At 49.5% G+C, this 18,638-nt stretch overlaps 1 protein-coding gene across 1 annotated transcript in view; it reads left to right on the top strand.

Moving 5' to 3' along the window:
* Nucleotides 1-18,638, top strand: part of Ankmy1 (ankyrin repeat and MYND domain containing 1) — a 53,660-nt gene that overhangs the window by 17,347 nt on the left and 17,675 nt on the right. Inside the window, exons 7-14 of the mRNA XM_036173064.1 lie at nt 480-940; nt 1,941-2,112; nt 8,915-9,055; nt 9,686-9,826; nt 13,050-13,157; nt 13,577-13,708; nt 14,808-14,921; nt 15,227-15,392. Of these exons, the coding sequence (XP_036028957.1) occupies nt 480-940; nt 1,941-2,112; nt 8,915-9,055; nt 9,686-9,826; nt 13,050-13,157; nt 13,577-13,708; nt 14,808-14,921; nt 15,227-15,392 (1,435 nt within the window). The remainder of the gene's footprint in view (nt 1-479; nt 941-1,940; nt 2,113-8,914; nt 9,056-9,685; nt 9,827-13,049; nt 13,158-13,576; nt 13,709-14,807; nt 14,922-15,226; nt 15,393-18,638) is intronic.

Genomic DNA, 18,638 nt, shown 5'->3' with positions numbered 1-18,638 from the left:
GTTCATGTGCCTAAGGAGAGAGATGAGGAGCAACATCACTGGGCAGAAAAATAATTTAAGCTGCAACACACTGTGTACAATGAGAATTTTTGAGTGGTGAGAAAGTAGTGAAAATAACTGTAACGATGTAGTTTTATTTAGCATCAAGTTCTAGCACCAGCCCTGCCCTGTGTGAAGTCAATATGAAGAATGAGAGTAAGCTGTGTCGCCAGCAGCTATCCTTGGCTTACACAGCGATGCTTGCTTCTAGGCAGGCCATGTTTCGTCAACTCAGGAGGCACAGCGAGTGTTGTGAGCCCTGAGCAGCGGCTGCTTACTTCTAGTTCTGGGTAGTGACTTCAGAGTCGTCCCTGTCCCTGCAAGGGTGTGTAGACTGTGGAAGAAGTCCCAAGCCACCACTCCGGTTCTTACTGGGGCTGCTGTGGAAAGAAGCATGTTAGTTCCTTCCTCTAATGAGACCTTTTTGGTCCTTGCCATAGGAACCTTCCAAATCCTTGATCACCCACAAAATCTCATTCTTGTTTGGAGAGCAAAACATAGATTATTTCTATGATACTGGCATGTTCACCCCCATTGGAGAGGACTATAAGTCATCACCCCTCTCAAGCAGCCTGGATGATGCCCTGGTCCTGGGTCCTGTACAATCTCGAGAGTCTTTCATCTGGAGGAGCAATGTGGCTCACAAGCGAGACACCCCCTCAGTGAAGAGTCCCAGCAGTGACATAGAGAAAAAGCCAGAGGGCACGGCAGAAAATGTGGATGCCAGCACCATGTACAGCATTGATACAAACTTCGAGTCTAACGTGTGCATGCGAAACTACTCCATCCACGTCTCGAAGGACATTCTGGAGAAGAGTGCCCAGGCTTACAGTTCATTGCTAAACATCCCCTCCTATTTGGACAAAGGGACTGTGAGGAAAATGGCACAGACCATGGCTGAGTGAGTCACTGATACTCTGTGGTAGGGGTGGAGGATTGTTTCCAGGGTAAGGCATGTGTTCAGTGGGTACCCATCACAGCCCTGCACCACCACTAAGAGCTGTTTCTAGAGACTATGCCCTATTGTCTGGGAATCTAGTGATGACTAGTTTTATATCAGCTTGACACAAGCTGAGTCATTTGGGAAGAGGGAACCTCAAACTAAGAAAATGTCCCACCAGATTGGACAGTGGGCAAACCTGTGATGTGTTTTCTTGATTGACGGTTAATGTGAAAGGGCCCAGATCAGTGTGGGCTGTGCCATCCCTGAGCTGGTAGTCCTAGGTTGTATAAGAAAGCAGGCTGAGCAAGTCATGAGGAGCAAGCCAGTAAGCAGCACTCCTTCGTGGCCTCTGTATCAGCTCCTGCCTCTAGGTTCCTACCTTGTATTCCTGCCCTTACTTCCCTCAATGACAGACTGTTAGCTGGCAGTGTAAGATAAAATAAACCCTTTCCTCTCCAAGTTGCTTTTTGTCATAGTGTTTTAGCACACTGAAAGAAACCCTAACTAGGACAGCATCCTTGCAAGGGCACTGTGATGGGGCTGCATTTTGAGCACATGGGCACTGTGTGGTATGTGTGTGTGTCTGTGTGTATGTGTGTGTGTGTACATCCACCTCACTGTCTTGCACCCACCCCGGTAGGGGCCATTCCCCATCTCATGACGAATCTCAGTGAGGTTAAGTGACCCATGCTGGACTGAAGCCTGGAGGACCACAGCTGAAGTTGGCTCAGGTAGCCCACACAGGGAGGTCTGATGTTAGCTATGTTTCTGAGCCTCCCAGGGCCTTGGAAGGGCTGACCTTGGGGTATTTTCAAGAAAGGCTGGATACTGGGGCACAGGAAGTCTATGTTGACAGCACCCCTCATCCCTTGTGTGGAGGATCCTGTCCAGATCATAGGTATGACAACCACCCTGTACATTGCCTCCATCTTGTGACACTGTCCTCTGGTACCTCCAGACGTAGAAACCGCTGGCTGACCATCAAGCTGCTGCTGCGTCGAGGAGCTGATCCCAACCTGTGTCAAGTACCCATGCAGGCCCTGTTTTTTGCCGTGAAGGCTGGGGATGTGGATGGGGTGAGGCTGTTGCTGGAGAGTGGGGCCCGGACTGATATTCAGTATCCTCCACAGGTAGGTGTCAGTGGCCAGAGGGGCCTCTGCGGCACGATGGATGTGGGACCCCCACAGACTCCCAGGTCCTCCTTCACAAAAGCCCACAGCTTCTCAGGGCCAGCCATAGAGCTGGTCCATCCTGTCTGTAAACACCTGGTCCGTGAGGCATTGGTGACATCACAGGAGGAAGGTGGCCTACCGCTGAAGTTTCATGGTGTTGTTAGATATGGTTATGAAGGGGTGTTATTTCTCACAGTGCGCCATGATGTGTGTAGTTTTCTAATGCATCCCCTTCCCTGTGTTTGAAACAAAGTAGGACGAGGGTTGTAATGGGAAGCAAGGGCCAGACCTGCCCTCTTTCACAGTGCCATCAGCTTCATGGAGAGACAGGAGGGACTGAAGCAAACTGTCTCTGAAGCTCTTTAGGCCAGCAAATCCAGCTAACAGAAAACTAACCTGGGTTTCCTGCCCACACACCTGTTTCTGTGTCTCCCTTTAGCCATGTCCTGTGTCCCTTCTGCCTTGCTTATTCTGGCCCCTCCTGCAGGCTGAGCACTGCCACTGCCCACACTAGAAGCCCTTGGTCTGGACAGTACTGCCAGGTGCCAGCTCCTACCCGTTCTGAACTGGGCTCACCTCTTGGGGGACACGTTTGACAAGTACATTGCTCTTGAAACATGAACCTGTGGGCAGTGCTGGAACTCCGGGGATGAGAACTCGGAGCTGCCACAGAGTTTGTTGGTGGGCCCTTTGTTGCTCATATCTAGTCCACCTGAGCAGTGGCAGCCATGCAGCCCTACCTGGTCCTTCCAGCCTTCCCCAAGCCACAACTCTGGAAGCACCTTCCTCAGCACAACCTGCACTACCTCAACTTCCGATGTCCCTGGAAGTCAGCCGGGCTTTGTGCCCTAGGAAGCAGGTCAAAGTGAGGCTAGGCTTCCTGCACAGTCCCATCTGACCCCAGCGTCCCTTGTTGGGCTGCTCTATGAGATGGGGTAAAGACTGTCACTGTAGTCCCAGAGTATCAGCTGCATTACGTTCTTTTGTCTGAATTCTATGGTTCAGACCTCAGCAAGTCAGAGAGGAACCTGGGTTGGTTGCCCGAGGACAGAACAGTCATACACAGTTGAGGAAGAAAAAAATTAAAAGCAGCCTCAGGTTAGCTCATGTGGTTAGAATAGTTAGCCCTAAACTTGAAAAACACAAAACAAGAAACAGAAACAAAAACCAAAGCTCTTGCCTCGAGAACCTGAAGACTCTGGCCCACAGCACAGTGCCTGGGTGGACACAAGGCTTTGGCTCCCACCTCCTCCCTCTGGGTGGCTTCACACTGTATACACTTTCCTGTATTATTATCATTTTGCCTTTAGTATTTGAGTCAGAGTTATCACGCAGCCCCAGCTGGCCTCAGACTGATTGTGTGGTGGAACTGGCCCTAACCTCGTGATCCTCCTGCCTCAGCCTCCCAGGTAGCTGTGATCACAGTCATGTACCAGCACATCCAGCTAAGGAGGTTGTATTGAAAAATAACTTTTCAGAGAGCCTAGGTCAGTTCCCAGGCAAGCTCTCTGGTTGGCAGTTAGGTCTCTGTGAACCCCTGTGAACCCAAGTTAGTTGATTCTGTGGGTTTTGATCTGCACATATGGGACAGTTGTGTAGCTTGGTCTTCTTGTGGGGCTCCTAACAGTGGGATCAGGGGCTGCCTCTGACTCTGTTACTTGTTTTTGGGATCCTTTCCTCCTACTGGGTGGTCTCCTCCAGCCTTAATAGGAGAGGAGGTGCCCAGTCTCACTGCAGCTCGACATGCCTTGGCTGGCTGATAAACATGGGAGGCCTGCCCTTTTCTGAAGAGAAAGGAAGAGGAGTGGATGGTAGGAGAGGAGGGAGAGAGAGAGAAATGTAATCAGGCTGAGAAAAATTAATTAATTAATTAATTTCTAAAGAGGTAAGGACTTCCATGGAACAGATTGCCAACCTGGAGTTAAGAAGCCTGTTTCGAAATCAGCTGAAGAGCTCACTACCAAACACTCCATCCTCCTTGATTCTCTGTCTCCACATCTTCATCAGAAAACAAACAGGAAAATCTGAAGATTTTATTCCATTTATTTCATTTGAGTATCAAAAATAAAGCAATAAATCAGAAAGTAATAATGGGGAGGAAAAGCAAAAGAAAAATAACTTTGACCTTTAAGTCTTGTTCTGGTTTTGAGACAGGGTCTCGTGTAGTCTAGACTAGCCTCAGATTTCCTGTGTAGCCAAGGAGGCTCTGGACTCCTGGTCCTCCAGCCTGCCCCTCCCTGATTTCAGAGTTGTAGGGGTGAGCCGTCATGCCTGGCTCTTCATTAGCATCGTTGTGAACATGTGCTAAGTTGAGGGACCATGAATACACTGATGGAGACATGGCACATACAATTACTGCCAGAAGATGAAGCTCCCCACGGTGATCTTGCTCACTGTGTATCTGCAGTTAGGTCTCATGTGGTGAGAGCCCACTGTTTCCCATGGCCTGGATGCTCACAATCCTTGCACTTCCATGGGTGGAAGGTGGCACCTCTGAGATTTAATTTTGCATTTCTTCCGTTTTGGGTCAGACTGAACATTTGCTCATTGTATTAGCAACTTTCAATGATAAGAATGAAGTCTCCAGTGCAGTTAACTTTGTTTTTTTTCTTTCCGAGACAGGGTTTATCTGTGTAGCTTTGCGCCTTTCCTGGATCTCGCTCTATAGACCAGGCTGTCCTCGAACTCACAAAGATCCGCCTGCCTCTGCCTCCCGAGTGCTGGGATTAAAGGCGTGCGCCACCACCGCCCGGCGCAGTTAACTTTTAAAGCAGAAAGGTTCATGGGTTTAGATATCCTGCACAGAATTCTGCAGCTTCATCTCTTGGGGCCCGTGGCCAGAGCTGTGTGTCACGGTGGGAGTACATATTGAAGCAAACTGCTTACACCAAAACCCTGGAAGCAAAATGGAGAGAGGGTAGGCTGAGGCTGTCCTCTTCCAGGGCATGTCCTCGGTGCCCTGAGACCCACCACCAGGCTCCATTTCTGAGAGGTTCCTCTTCCAGTATGCTACCCAGGGGACCGAGTCTCTTTAACGCTGGAGCCTCTGGGGGTCACTCCCACTTTCAAAGACAGCGTTCGCGCATTGAAAGCCACCCGTGCCTCCTTATACGGTGGAGGAGTGTCCAAACACTACCCATTTTGCTGTTAGGGGTGTAGAGACTGACTGCTCATCCCACAGCACACAACTGAGGCTCCTGGGAGACCTGGGCATGGGGACATCAGTGGCAACAGAGCCATCAAACGGTCAAGACTTCCAAAGAACCGCTGAGTGTAAACACTGCTATCAGTAATCTGAGCATTGAGTCTCTCTGAGGGCCACACTTTCCCAAGGATGACACCTGGAGTGGAGAACAGTTTTGGTCCCCAGAGATGGAATGCCTTAACACTACACAGACAGCAAATACAGCAGATGAGAAAATCCCATCGAGGCTAGCTGGAGAACCTCAGATCCTGCATTTTGCCCACCCCCTGCCCCCCTGCACACGGGTGCATTCCTGGCATCAGCTACCAGAATGACCCCACCTGATAATACATGTTAGGGGTTTGCTCTGCATTGGGTTTTGTACCTCTAAGTCCCCCTGGATTCCTTCAGATCCTGGCTGGTTCTCCAGCAGAGAACATCAGTAGCGGGAAGGAATTTCAGTATCCCTGGGAATCCTTTTTCTTCATCCTCTTGTTGAACAGCATTCTGGGTTCAGAATTATCTGAGGACTTTTTTTCCTATTGAGATGGGGTTTTATATATCCCAGGTTGGCCTGGAACTCCCTATGTAGCTGAGGATGACTTTGTAGTGAAAAAAAAAAAAACCACATTTATTTTATGTGTAAGAGTGCTTCCCCGCATGTATGTACCACAAAGAGTGTACCACATGTGTATGTACCACATACATGCAGTGCTCATGGAAGCCAGAAGAAGGCATCGCATTTACTGGAACTGGAGTTACAAACTGTTGTGAGCAGCTATATGGGTGCTGGGAACCCAACCTGGGTCCTCTACAAGAGCAGCAAGTGCTCTTAACGATGGAGCCATCTCTCCGGTCCTGAATTCGATTTTTTGATCTTTTTGCTTTTATTTCTCCAGTCATGTGACTGCAGGCACATGCACCACCGTGCCCAGTTTATATGGTGCTGAGGATGGAACCCCGGGCTCTGAGTATGCTAGACTAACATTCTATTAACTGAGCTACATCTCCAACCAGTTCCTAAGAACTTAGAAGGAACCCCTATTAGGGTTTGCTGAGGCCTAGCTGCAGACAGAGGGCGAGCAAGACCACTGTGGGAGTTTAGTCCCTAGCAGGAGTCGCACGAGCCATGTCTCCATCATTGCATGCATGGCATCTCATCTCAGCATATCTCAGCACAGAACTTCTGTCGTCTAGTGAGAAGGGTGGCCCAGCTGTGCATTGCTGTGAGAGGGCCTGGCTCCTTCTGCAGCTGGTCTTCTTGTTTGGGGTGCTGGATGTTTCTTGGCTCATCTTGTGAGCGTGTCTTTCTGCCCTCATCTCTCTGCTGTTCTGGGGCTCCCCACTGGCTCTCATGTGTTGCTAACTGGGGAGAGAGGAACAGCCTGGTTTCTTTTCCCCCCTGTTATTTGGGATGACCACACAGTCTCCTCCTCTCCTGTTCTTCCCTCCACCTGTGTGTGTCTCTTTGGTCACTTGCCTCAGTGTCTAAGTCTGAAACATTGAAGAACCTCAGTTGGCTGTCGATGTGATCTCCTGGGATCCACATCAGCAGGAAACTGTGCTGTCTGCTGTATTCACTCATGTGTGCCGGTCATGGCACCTACCCTCCTATGTGTTGGTGGTCACTGACAATGTGCTGAGGCTGCTGGCTGTTGGTTGTGGGAACTGGCTGTAGGGGTAAGGCCTGGTTGTAGTTTTTTTTTTCTTTTTTTAATTCTTTGGGGGCCCACTACCCAACAGCCAAATAAAGAAATACATGGAGACTTATTCTTACTAATGAATGCCCAGCCTTAGCTTGGCTTATTTCTAGCCAGCTTTTCTAACTTAAGTTATCCTATTTCTCTTTAACTACATTTTGCCTTTGGGCTTTTTATCTTTCTTTATTCTAGATATCTTTCTTTCTTTCTTATTCCATGGCTGGCTGGGTGGCTGGCCCCTGGTATCCTCCTCTCCTTCTCCTTTTCTCGATCCTCATCCTCTTCTCTAGATTTCTTCTATTTATTCTCTCTGCCCGCCAGCACCACCTATTTCTCTCTCCTGCCTAGCTATTGGCCGTTCACCTCTTTATTAGACCAATCAGATATTTTAGACAGGCAAAATAACACAGCTTTACAGAGTTAAACAAATGCACTGTAAAAGAATGCAACTCATCTTTGCATCATTAAACAAATGTTCCACAGCATAAACAAATGTAACATACCTTCAACTAACATTCCAGAGCAATGGCTGCTGTTGGGCTGCTAAGACCCCATGCCTGAGTCAGCAGCTGCAGGGGTGTGTCCCAGGTCATATGCCATGTAGAGCTGATGCTACCTTCCCAGTATTGGACTATTCCCCTGCCTCATCACATCCACCTACTGTGGGTTCTTTCTGCTTTCCAGGCTAACTACACCCTGCTTTCAGGGAGTTCTCCAGGTGCTTTTATTGAGGGACACCTTCCTATTTGAGTGAGATCATATTGAGGGGAACTGGGCTGGGGACAAGTAGGGCATGTCTTCCTGGCCATAGCCTGTCTGCTCTGGCTGGGATCTCTCAATTGCTGGTATTCACTCTGAGAGCAGGGTTCTCCCAGGCCCTCACAACCATGCTGGAGCTCAGAGACAGTCCATCAGGGACCAATTCAGACAATGGGGAGAGGCAGAGTGAGAAATCCACAGAGTCTCTTTAAAGGGCAAAGGATTTATTAAGGGGAAAAATTCATTGTACAGAACAGAATTGACACAGGTTCTGGAACACTGTTCCAGCTGCCTGGATCAGTTCTGAATCTAAGTCCCCCAAGGAGTGAAGAGGGAGGGAGTCCTAAGTGCATCTCAGGTTTCAAGGATCAAGAGAGGTTACGCCTACGGGTATGTAGCTCAAGGTCCATAGGCAGGTGGAGCAGTTACCTGCTGCATCTCTGGGGTGATGCTTCAAGGTGATAGACAGAACACCATAGGGAGAATCAGAAGGGTGATTAGGAGCTATATGGCTGTTAGATGGTGGTATCTGAACCAGAGCCTGGCAGAGACATGAAGTGGTACTCTTAGAAGATAGTGTCAGACGAGATCGGGCGCGTTCAGGGTGGTATGGCCGTAGACCAGCCTGGTCTACCAAGTGAGTCCCGGGAAAGGCGCAAAGCTACACAGAGAAACCCTGTCTCGAAGAAGAAGAAGAAGAAGAAGAAGAAGAAGAAGAAGAAGAAGAAGAAGAAGAAGAAGAAGAAGAAGAAGAAGAAGAAGAAGAAGAAGATAGTGTCAGACAGAGAGCCTAAAACCAACTGGGATCAAGCCAGTTGATTTTCATGCATTCACAGCTGTGACCCTGGATGCCCGTGGGTTACGTGGCATGTTGAGAGCACTCAGTCCATCCATTGATTGTGGGCATTTGTCTGCCTCTGCCCTCCTGGGCTTCCTTGTCCTGCACCCATTGGCCTGGTGAGAAGGCAATGGTGTTTTGGGAACCTGAAATGGTTGCAGTAAGGTATGCATTCTCCCATCTGCTCAGGCAGCAGCAAGGACCCTGACATAACCCTGACCAGGGCCTCACCTGCCTGGCTGCAGATTGGGTCTCACCCTTGCCACACTTCCTCTGCAGATGCAGTCTCTGACTCCGCTCCACATTGCAGCCTCACTTCCCGGGGAGGAGGGCGTCAAGATCACGGAGCTGCTGCTCCACGCGGTGACTGATGTGGATGCCAAGGCAGCCGACAAGGACTATGTCTACAAAGCCGGCAAGGTGTGGTTTTCTTTGGATCTGCAACTGTGCCTACTGACCAGGGGGTGGGGCGGGGGGGGGGGGGGGGGGGGGGGAAGGGTGACAAAAAAGAGAGTCGCATGCAAGCTCTGATCATTCTGCTGCTGTCATGGCCCCTTCTAGTGTGGGCAGGCCATGTGGATCAGGACCCAACAGTGGCCATGGGAGGAAGCAGGGTTGACACACTTGGGAGACGCCAGGTATAAAGAATTGAGGTAGCCAGGCACGATGGCACATGCCTTTAATTTCCAGTACTCAGGAGGCAGAGGTGGGCGCAGTCTAGTCTAAATAGTAAGTTCCACAGGGAGACCCTGCCTCAAAAAAGGGGAGGGGCTGGAGCTGGGGCTCAATGGGTGGTTTCCTAGCATTCTTGGGTACCACATAACCAACACCCCGCCACCGCTACCACAACCATAACAAAAGCAGGCTTGGTGGTGCACGCCTCTGAGTCCAGCCCTCTAGAGGGTGTTGCGTGCTGTGGGGGGTCACAGTGGCTCTGGGAGGATTCCAAACAGTGTGGAGGGCTCTGTGGGAAGATGCACCACACCTAGAATCTGTCAGCGGGTACTCTGGGACATGCAGGACCTGTCTCAAGCCTTGTGTTTGCCGCAGACTGACCTCCTGCCTTCAAGCCTGAAGCTCAACAACGAGCCAGGCCCACCTAGCAGCTACTACACGGAGAGCACCTTCATCCCAGAGGAGGGCGGACGCACAGCTCTGCATGTCGCCTGTGAGCGGGAGGACAACAAGAAGGTGAATGGCCATGGGGCCCTGACCCGCGCTTGACTGTGTTGTCAGAGTGAGGAGTATGAAGGTGGAGTAGGGAGGGGCTGAGCCCCAAGTCCTGACGGTGGCTGCTAGAGGGATGTTAGGCCAGGCAAGAGCTGTGTTCAAATGTGACGTGTGTGTGTGTGTGTGTGTGTGTGTGTGTGTGTGTGTGTGTATAAGCTTTCACCTCTAAGGGTGTGTATGTCCGTGTATCTACAGAGGTATTAGTGTGTGCATGCTTGTGGGCTACATTAGGGCACATGTATGTCTCTGTGATAGGCTCAGGCGGGAGAGGGCAGCTCTGGTGTGAGTGGACACCCTTGCCATGCTGGCTTCTCAATGTGAGAGTCCTGGCTGCTGTGTCTGGCTGGGCCAGTGCTTCTGAAGCTGCTGTGGTGGGTTTTCCAAACTACCATCAAAATCCAGTGTTTTCCAAATGGAGTTCAATGTGTAGGTTAAAGTGAATGGAAAACACGAAAAAGGGTCCATGAGTACCCATGCCCTGAAGAACTCCCTAGCTGTGCATGGACCCACATCTTGCTTGGCCTTGGATGCCATGTGAAGTCACTCTGGCACTTGGGTCAGACATGCTTGGGATCCAGGGGCTACCAACCCCCCAGTCATCCTCTTACCTCCACTGCCTGAGTCCCTAGCCTTGTAGGCACTTGGCTCCCATCTGCCTTAGGACTCAATCTGGGCAAGGCTGGTATGGGGACGTCTCAGAAAAGACTGAGTGGTCGGGGCAGGTCAGGGAATCGGGAGGCTGGGGGAAAGGGGGTTCTAGGGCATAGGAGTGCAGGCTCCTAGGTAATGCTGGGGAGAGTGGAGGGTTGATGGAGAGGTGAAAGGCAGCCACTGGCCCATCAGATCAGAGCTGGACTTAAGGGGAAGAGAAGGAGCTGGACTTGGGGTCTCACCATTCTCTCCAGAACCCCAGAGGGCAGCAGGGAGCTCTAGAAACAGTGGCAGGGATGTGACAGGAAGGCAGGCTGACCAAGGCTCTGGCCAGTGTGAGGCTTGGGCTTGAACCAACACTTTTCCGCTCACGTGTATTTCAGATTTGGAAGTTATGGAAAAATAAGAGGTACCAATGCGGCATTCTCGCTAGGTCAGGGAAACATCAGTGGTGAGGGCATGGAGGTCAGAGGTCATGGGTGAGGGCATAGAGGCCACAGTGGTCCAGCTAGCACACCTGTATTATCCACTAAAGATGGAGAAGCTTTCCCAAGAGCGCCCCCTGCAGATTTCTGGCATCTCATCGGCCAGTTGCTGAGGCTGCAGGGAAACAGACTGGCTAAGGAGATTGGTCCCCAGGTCCTAGGGTTTGTTACATCCTGAGGGTAATAGTGTCGGCAGAGTGTATAGGGGCAGCTAGAGAGCAGCCCCTTCAGTGGTGGAAACAGAGGGACCACTGACCACCCCTGACCACCCCTGACCACCACTGACAGTCAAGTGTACTGGGGAGAGGTTCACAAATGAGCCCAGGTAAAGGTACTCCCCTCCACTATCCTTGTGAAAGGTCAGGGCCTTTGGTGTGCTCACGTTACCCTCATTGTCTTCGGCCCTTGAAAAAGTGCTTCTAGCCAATTTATTTGCCAGTGCCTTTCCTGTTCTCGTCCTGTAAATGAGTGTTTGGAGTCTGTCTGAGGGTTCTCTGTCTCCCCTGTCTGTAGTTAGAGTTTTTCTGCCTGGCCCAGTCAGGACAAATCTCTCTCACCCGCCAGGCCCATAGATGCTCAGAACCAAACAAGTAAACACACAGAAACTTACATTGTTTAGAAACTGTATGGCCGTGGCAGGCTTCTTGTTATCTACTTCTTCTATCTTAAATTAACCCATTTCTGTTAGTCTATACTTTGCCACATGACTCGTGGCTTATCAGTACCTTACATCTTGTCATGGCGGCAGCTGGCGTTGTCTCTCCCCAGCCTTCTACTTCCCAGAATTCTCTTCTCTCTTGTCCCGCCTATACTTCCTGCCTGGCCACTGGCCAATCAGAACTTTATTTACACAGAGTGATATCCACAGCACTTCCCCTTTTCTTTTTTTTTTTAAGGAAGGTTTTAACTTTTAGATAGTACAATTACATATAACAAAACAATTATCAAGCAAGAATTACAATTACAATATTAAAGAAGATATCCTATCTATCTTATATTTGTGAGTCTAAGGTTTTATACCTAACTTATCTTTTATCATAACTGAGGAAATTATAACTATCTAGCCTTCAACCACATCAAAGACCTCAGAAGGATATAATATTACCTGAGAACCGGGAGAAGGATGCAAGCATTTTTTTGGGAGTCTTGTAAGAGTAGACAGAGACAGCTGGCAGCCTGGACAGTCACTTAATGTTCCTTTGTAAAGTTGGGGCATCTGTCTTCAGCCCACAGGGCTAGAGTCTCTCGGTCACTTCTCTCAGTGTCCTGTAGAATGTCTGGCAGTTTCCTCTTCGAACCAGGAACCTGAAGGACCATTTTGTCAAGCAAAGTTTAATGGTCACCTTTCTATGGGTCCTGCATGTCCAGTCGATCAAGCAGTCCAGGCAAGAACAGTTTCTTGTCCAAATGGCTATTTTTGCCAAGGTGAAGATAAGATATGAAGTGTCTTCAATGTCCATCTTCCTCTCTGAAGCAAATCGGTGCTGCCAGGAGCAGACATGTCTCACTGTCCAGAAAGTCTAAATTTTAAAAGTATTTTAAATGCCATATTCTGTAGGTCTTTGAAGTATTTGAAGATTACCTATCTATCTGAAATATCTCTATGTATATCTAGAAGACTTAACTAACATGGCTACGAGTATGATTATCATAGATGACTAATTATTAATCTACTTTTTAATTATCCATTTCAATTTAAAATGAGCTATACAAACATAATACCTTAAACATGAGTAGAAATATGCACACAGTATAACAAAATTAACTTTAAGTTTGTACCGATAGACTAAAGTCTATACCAATGTAAAACATTTTAAGCAAGTTGTTGCTCTTTAGAAGTTCCTTAATCTACCCTTTTATCCTATTATATCTATATCACCTGTCCATGTCCCTGTTTGGAATTTTTGCTCAGGCAGTGCTGGTGCAAGGATCCGGCAGCTGAGTGATCGGCTTGATTTTAAAGGTGGCAGTTGTGTGTGTGTGTGTGTGGGGGGGCTCCTTGGGAATGGTGCCTCTGCTTCCATGTGCTTCTGCCTTTCTTCCCACAGTGTGCCAGGGACATCGTCCGGCTCCTTCTCTCACACAGAGCGAATCCAAACGTGCTGTGGAGCGGCCACTCCCCGCTCTCCCTGTCCATCGCCAGTGGGAACGACCTGGTGAGCCTGTCTGCACCCGTGAACTGAGTGCTGTGCGCCTGTACACCCAGTGCCTGTCTTGGGGCACCTGGCCCTTGTGTGTTTGGCTCTCATGCACCCAGATCCTGTGTAGATGTGCACCAGGCAACTATGCTATTTCTGCCCCCATTGACTCCCTTCCTCCAAGCAGCTGCTGGGGTTTGCTGTGCCCTTTTTCCACTCCTCCGTCTACTGGTTGGTTCATCTACCCAGTCTCCCAGTTACTAACCAATCCAGCCACCTACCTGCCCACACAGGGTCAGAACCAGGCCCTGGGTAGAGCTGCAACTCCTCCCTAAGGGCTTGTCCACGCTCCTTCCCACCCATCATGTTCCCTGTGGGTGGAACCTGTGCATAGCGCCCAGGGTTATGGTTGCTCAGGAGCCTGTCTGTGCGTCCAGGTTGTGAAGGAACTCCTGTCTCAGGGAGCTGACCCCAACTTGCCTCTGACCAAAGGCTTGGGCACCGCCCTGTGTGTTGTGTGCGACCTGACCTGTGAGCAACAGAGGAGCACCGAGAACAAGATTGCCCTGGTGAGGGAAACATGGGAGGATGCTGGGGATGAGGTAGGGGGATGGAGAGTCCTGGCTGTGTTCAGGGTGGCATAGGCTGGGCCATCCTGATATCATGTCTTGACTAAAATAGACTAAAGGACATAGCATCCAGCACCCAGCACCCACCTCCCACAGTGCTTGGGAAATGAGATGGTGTTAATCTGTTGACAGTGTCTGGACCTGGCAGGTCTGCTTGTGTATTGTCAGCTTCATGTGTGTGTGTATGTATGTGTGTGTGTGTGTGTGTGTGTGTGTGTGTGTGTGTGTGAGAGAGAGAGAGAGAGAGAGAGAGAGAGAGAGAGAGAGAGAGAGAGACTTGTTCTGTAACCTTACCAGCTTCAAATTTGTAATCTTTTGCCTCAGCCTCCTAAGTGCTAGAATTACAGCTGTCCACCACCACCCCCAGCCGGAATTTATTGAGTAGCAGCCACATCTAGTCCACAAGCTGCTGCTCACCACACTCTCCTGATTTCACTTGTCGGTCAACTGCAGCTGTCACAGTTTCTTTAATTGTATTTCAGTCTTCATTGTGACCTTTGGCAACGCTCAGGTCACACGTTGCACTTCACATAATGATATGTACAGGCTAAGCAGTGGCTCTGGGAGGCTATACTGAAACAGAGGCCCTTGTGCTTCCTGGTGCTGATGGGGCCTCTGACTTGTGTAAGCTGGATGTAGCTTTTGAAGGCTAAGTGATGCTCCACTGTATGCGCATGCCGCATTCCCTTTGTCCATTCACGATGTGACTGTGACCATGAATGGAGTCAGGGAGGGCTCCCATCCAGGGAGTGGCATCTTAGGATGAGGCCAGAAGGTCAGTCCTGTCTGTTGTATTGGTCTCTGATTTTCTCACACACATGGGGGATGGCCACCACAGAAGAGGCAGGTGCAACAGCCCCTTCTGGGCGGCTACGCTCTCCTGCTGGGCGGTGCCCTTTGGCTGCCTTTCAGCTGTCCAGCAAGTGTGTTCACAGGACCTGAGAGCCATGCACATCCTGACATGGTCACGTGTGGAACTGCCCTGCACAGTCCAGTACTGCAGATGGCTTGTGTGCTTAACAGATTCTGTGTTCTGCAGATTGACCGGCTCATTAGCTACGGGGCTGATGTCCTGAAACCCGTGGTGCTTACGCAAGGTGAAAGGACGGCAGTGGGAACGGCCGTGGACTATGGTTACTTCAAATTCTACCAGGTGTGGCTTTGTTCTCTAAGCAAGGTCCCGCTGAGACTTGGCTTCTCTTGGGTAAACATAGGAGTCTGCAGCCAAGGCTGGTCTTCTTGGACAGAAGACCTCATGATGGTAAACATGTGCTTTGGGCACTTATGACCAAGTGTCCTCTGTGTCCTCACAGTCATCACCAAGGATGGAGACCTGCTCACTCAGTTACTCTGCAGTCTGGGCTGGGGGTGGCCTGAAGTCCTTGGTGACCCTTGAGTGTGCCTGGCTGGCAAGTGGCAGCCCCCAAGGACTCATAGTGACCCTGTGCTCTGTCGTAGGACAGGAAGATTGCCCACTGTCCCTTCCATGCTCTGATGCCCTCAGAGCGGGAGACATTCTTAGCCCGGAAAAGGCTGCTAGAATATATGGGTTTGCAATTACGGCGTGCTGTCCTTAGCAAAGAGAGTCAGCTGGACGTAAAGGCCTTGTACCTGAGCAAGAGAGGTAGGTGAGGCTCATCATGGTGAGTGCCCTAGCTCTCTTCTGACCCCAACACCCTCACTCTTCAGACCTATACCTGCTCACCCATGTCCTTTCCATCCCCTCCCCCACCGATGTCCCTGATGGTTTCACTCTCAAAGTCACATCAAACTGTAATCCTCACTGTTACAACTTTCTCACACATGTCCACCTGTCCACCGCTCTTCCCCAACACCTCAATTACCCACCATGTACATATATCTTTATGCCCACAGATGCCTTCACTCACATTGTCCCTAGTGTACACCCATCCATCCACATGAAACTCACACACGAACTGCTGCCTCCACCATATACCTACATCCATATGAACCAATACCTGCCACAAAAAACGTGTAGCATCCACTTATCCACACTCACCCCTGTACCAACCTGTACACCCTCCTTATAGCCACAAATCCAGCCACAGTTAAATATACTCAGCTCTTTCCCTTGCAGAGTAACCCACACCTACCCCACAGCTACATCTGCTGCACACATGCATGTCTACCCACCTGCACACTCACACCCCAATATCCTGAACCCGCTACACATACTTATGCTCCCAACTCCCATACCCATATCCACCTACCCCTGTTCTCCACACATAGTTCCCAGCTTCATGCCCACAGTTACACACAGCCAAGTACATACTCAAATTTACACACTGGACTATCACCCTCTCTTATACACACAACCAGTGTCCCTCCCCACACTACTCACATTCCCACCCATTAACCTACTAGCACTCCACATTTATGCCCAGAACCTAATTATCATACACATACACATCTCCACGCACAGCCACTATTTCTGTCCCTTTGTCCTGCCCACGCGTACTAACTTATCCTGACTCAAACTGCTGTCTCATTTGGAAACGGATGAAGAGTGTGGAGGCTGAGTGCTGGCTAGTGTTACTGGGAGGTGATGCCTCTATTCATACGCATACTCTACCCTGGGACACAGTCTCTGCCTTTGCTATGATACCATTGAGAACGCTGGGCCTCTGATCTCTCACAACAGCTCATAGGCAGAGGGAAGCTGGCTGAGAAGATCTGGCCACACAACCTCTCCTTTCCATCACTGAGTAGATCCTGAAGTGGAGCTCTCACCCATGGAGAGGCCTGCCATTACACACTGTTTCCAGAGCCTTGTCACCATGCTGTAAAGCACAGGGAGCTTTGACAAAGACACAGACTCATTTTCAACAGCACATGAACCAGTTCAGGCCTGGGGGTGAGAGGTGCCTGTGAGGGAGGTGATCCATGGGGACCACAGGCTCAACTACAGCATGGCTTACTACCAGAAAGAACTAGAAGAAACGAGAGCAGAGGAGCAGTCCAGAGTTTGAACAAGCCTCCAGCACTGGCCTTAGAGACTTCCCCTCAAATAGCTGCAGAGTGATGGACTCACTCTGAGGGGTAATTTATGTCCCAGGAGCACCTCTGAAACCAGTGGAACAACCAGCCCAGCACTGGTGGAGCTGATAGCTAGGCAGTCACAGACAGAGACAGAGAGGGTGACTGTGGTCACGCCCTAGGCTGCACACCATGTGGAGCAGTGTTAGGAGCTTCCTGCTGTGGCATGGGGACACCTTACAATCCAGATAGCCACCAAGCCAGTGACCAGCAGCAGCAAGCCTGGGCTGGGGTGTGGGATTAGGACCTACACAACACCAGGACCCACACAAGACATGCATGCAAAGAAACGAGTCTGACCCATGTGCTGGGATGAACCACAGACACTCCTGGGGAGGGCCCAGACGTCAGATTTAAAACACGTTCCAAGATCTAAAACACATGGTAAAGAAGTAGAGGAAGGGACCCTGGCAACACCTTACCTAGTAGAGAATATCAATGAAGAGTAGAAATTATTTTAAAGAGAACCAGGTGGGAATTCTGGTGTTCACATTCAGTCCAGCCCCAAGTTAAACATTCACTTGGAGGGTCTTGGCTGTAAATGAAAAAGAAACCGGGTTGGGGATTAAGCTCAGTGGTAGAGCGCTTGTCTAGCAAGTGCAAGGCCCTGGGTTCCATCCTCAGCTCAAAAAAAAAAAAAAAAAAAGAAAGAAAGAAAAAAAAGAAACCAGAAACCATCAAGCCAAAAGACAATATAGGGATGAGTTCAGTCTGAAGAAGAGAGAAGAAAAGTACCACGGTAAAGGAACGGAGCCCAGCAGATGGGTGGTACCGTGAGCTCGTCAGCATGTGTATGATGGGATTCCAGAAGAGGAAGAGAAAGGAGCAAGAAGCAGCCAAAGATGTGTGAGGTTGCAGGGTCACAGGGACACTGAAGGTGCTGATCACTGCATGCTAGAAGGTCAATCCTAGGAAATCTAAGTGCAAAGAAATCCAGAGACACTTTATAATGAAATATCAGGGGCTGGAGAGATGGCTCAGAGGTTAAGTACACTGGCTGTTCTTCCAGAGGTCCTGAGTTCAATTTCCAGCAACCACATGGTGGCTCACAACCATCTGTAATGAGATCTGGTACGCTCTTCTGGCCTGCAAGGATACATTCAGACATTACACTGTATATATAATAAAAAAAACAAAACAAAACAAAAAGAAAGAAATATCAGGAACCTTGAAGACCAGGAGAAAATCAGAGCATCAAGCAAAAGATGGCTTAGTACTTACAAGGGAGTACCAATAGTTGGCTTCTCATCAGACATTACTCTTCTGTTTTAAAACTGTCATTAATTTTTTATGTGTGTGACTGTTTTGTCTGCAAATATATATGTGCACCACTTGTGTGCCTGGTGCTCAGAGAGTCCGGAAGAAGGTGATGGCTCCGTTGGACCTGGAACTGCCATGTGCTGGCAACTGAATCAGGCTCTCTGAAGAGCAGCCAGTGCTCCTAACCACTGAGCCACAGAAATTACTCCTAACTAAGATGATTTTTTTTTTATAGCTAGCAAAACTTTCTTTAAATAAAAAAAAAAACAATACAAACAAAAACATTCCCAGATAACAGAAGCCAAGAGTTGTTAGCAGACCTGCTTAATGAAGAGTGTGAGACATTCTGAAAGAAGGAAGGCAGCCGTTATACAAGGGCAGTTCCTCCTCTTACTGATTGATGTAGCTCGCATAAAATAACAGATCTAGTGTCCACCTTTGCCATGGCAGCCTGGCATCGTCTGCAGACCCAACACACACACACACACACACACACACACACACACACACACACACACCCTGAAAATGCAACACCCGACTATTTAAGGTTTCT

The sequence above is a fragment of the Onychomys torridus genome, chromosome 23 (genome assembly GCF_903995425.1).
Source record: "Onychomys torridus chromosome 23, mOncTor1.1, whole genome shotgun sequence".
Classification (NCBI taxonomy): domain Eukaryota; kingdom Metazoa; phylum Chordata; class Mammalia; order Rodentia; family Cricetidae; genus Onychomys; species Onychomys torridus.
The sequence above is the reverse complement of the archived record's forward strand: the minus strand, read 5'-3'. Positions and strand labels throughout refer to the sequence as shown.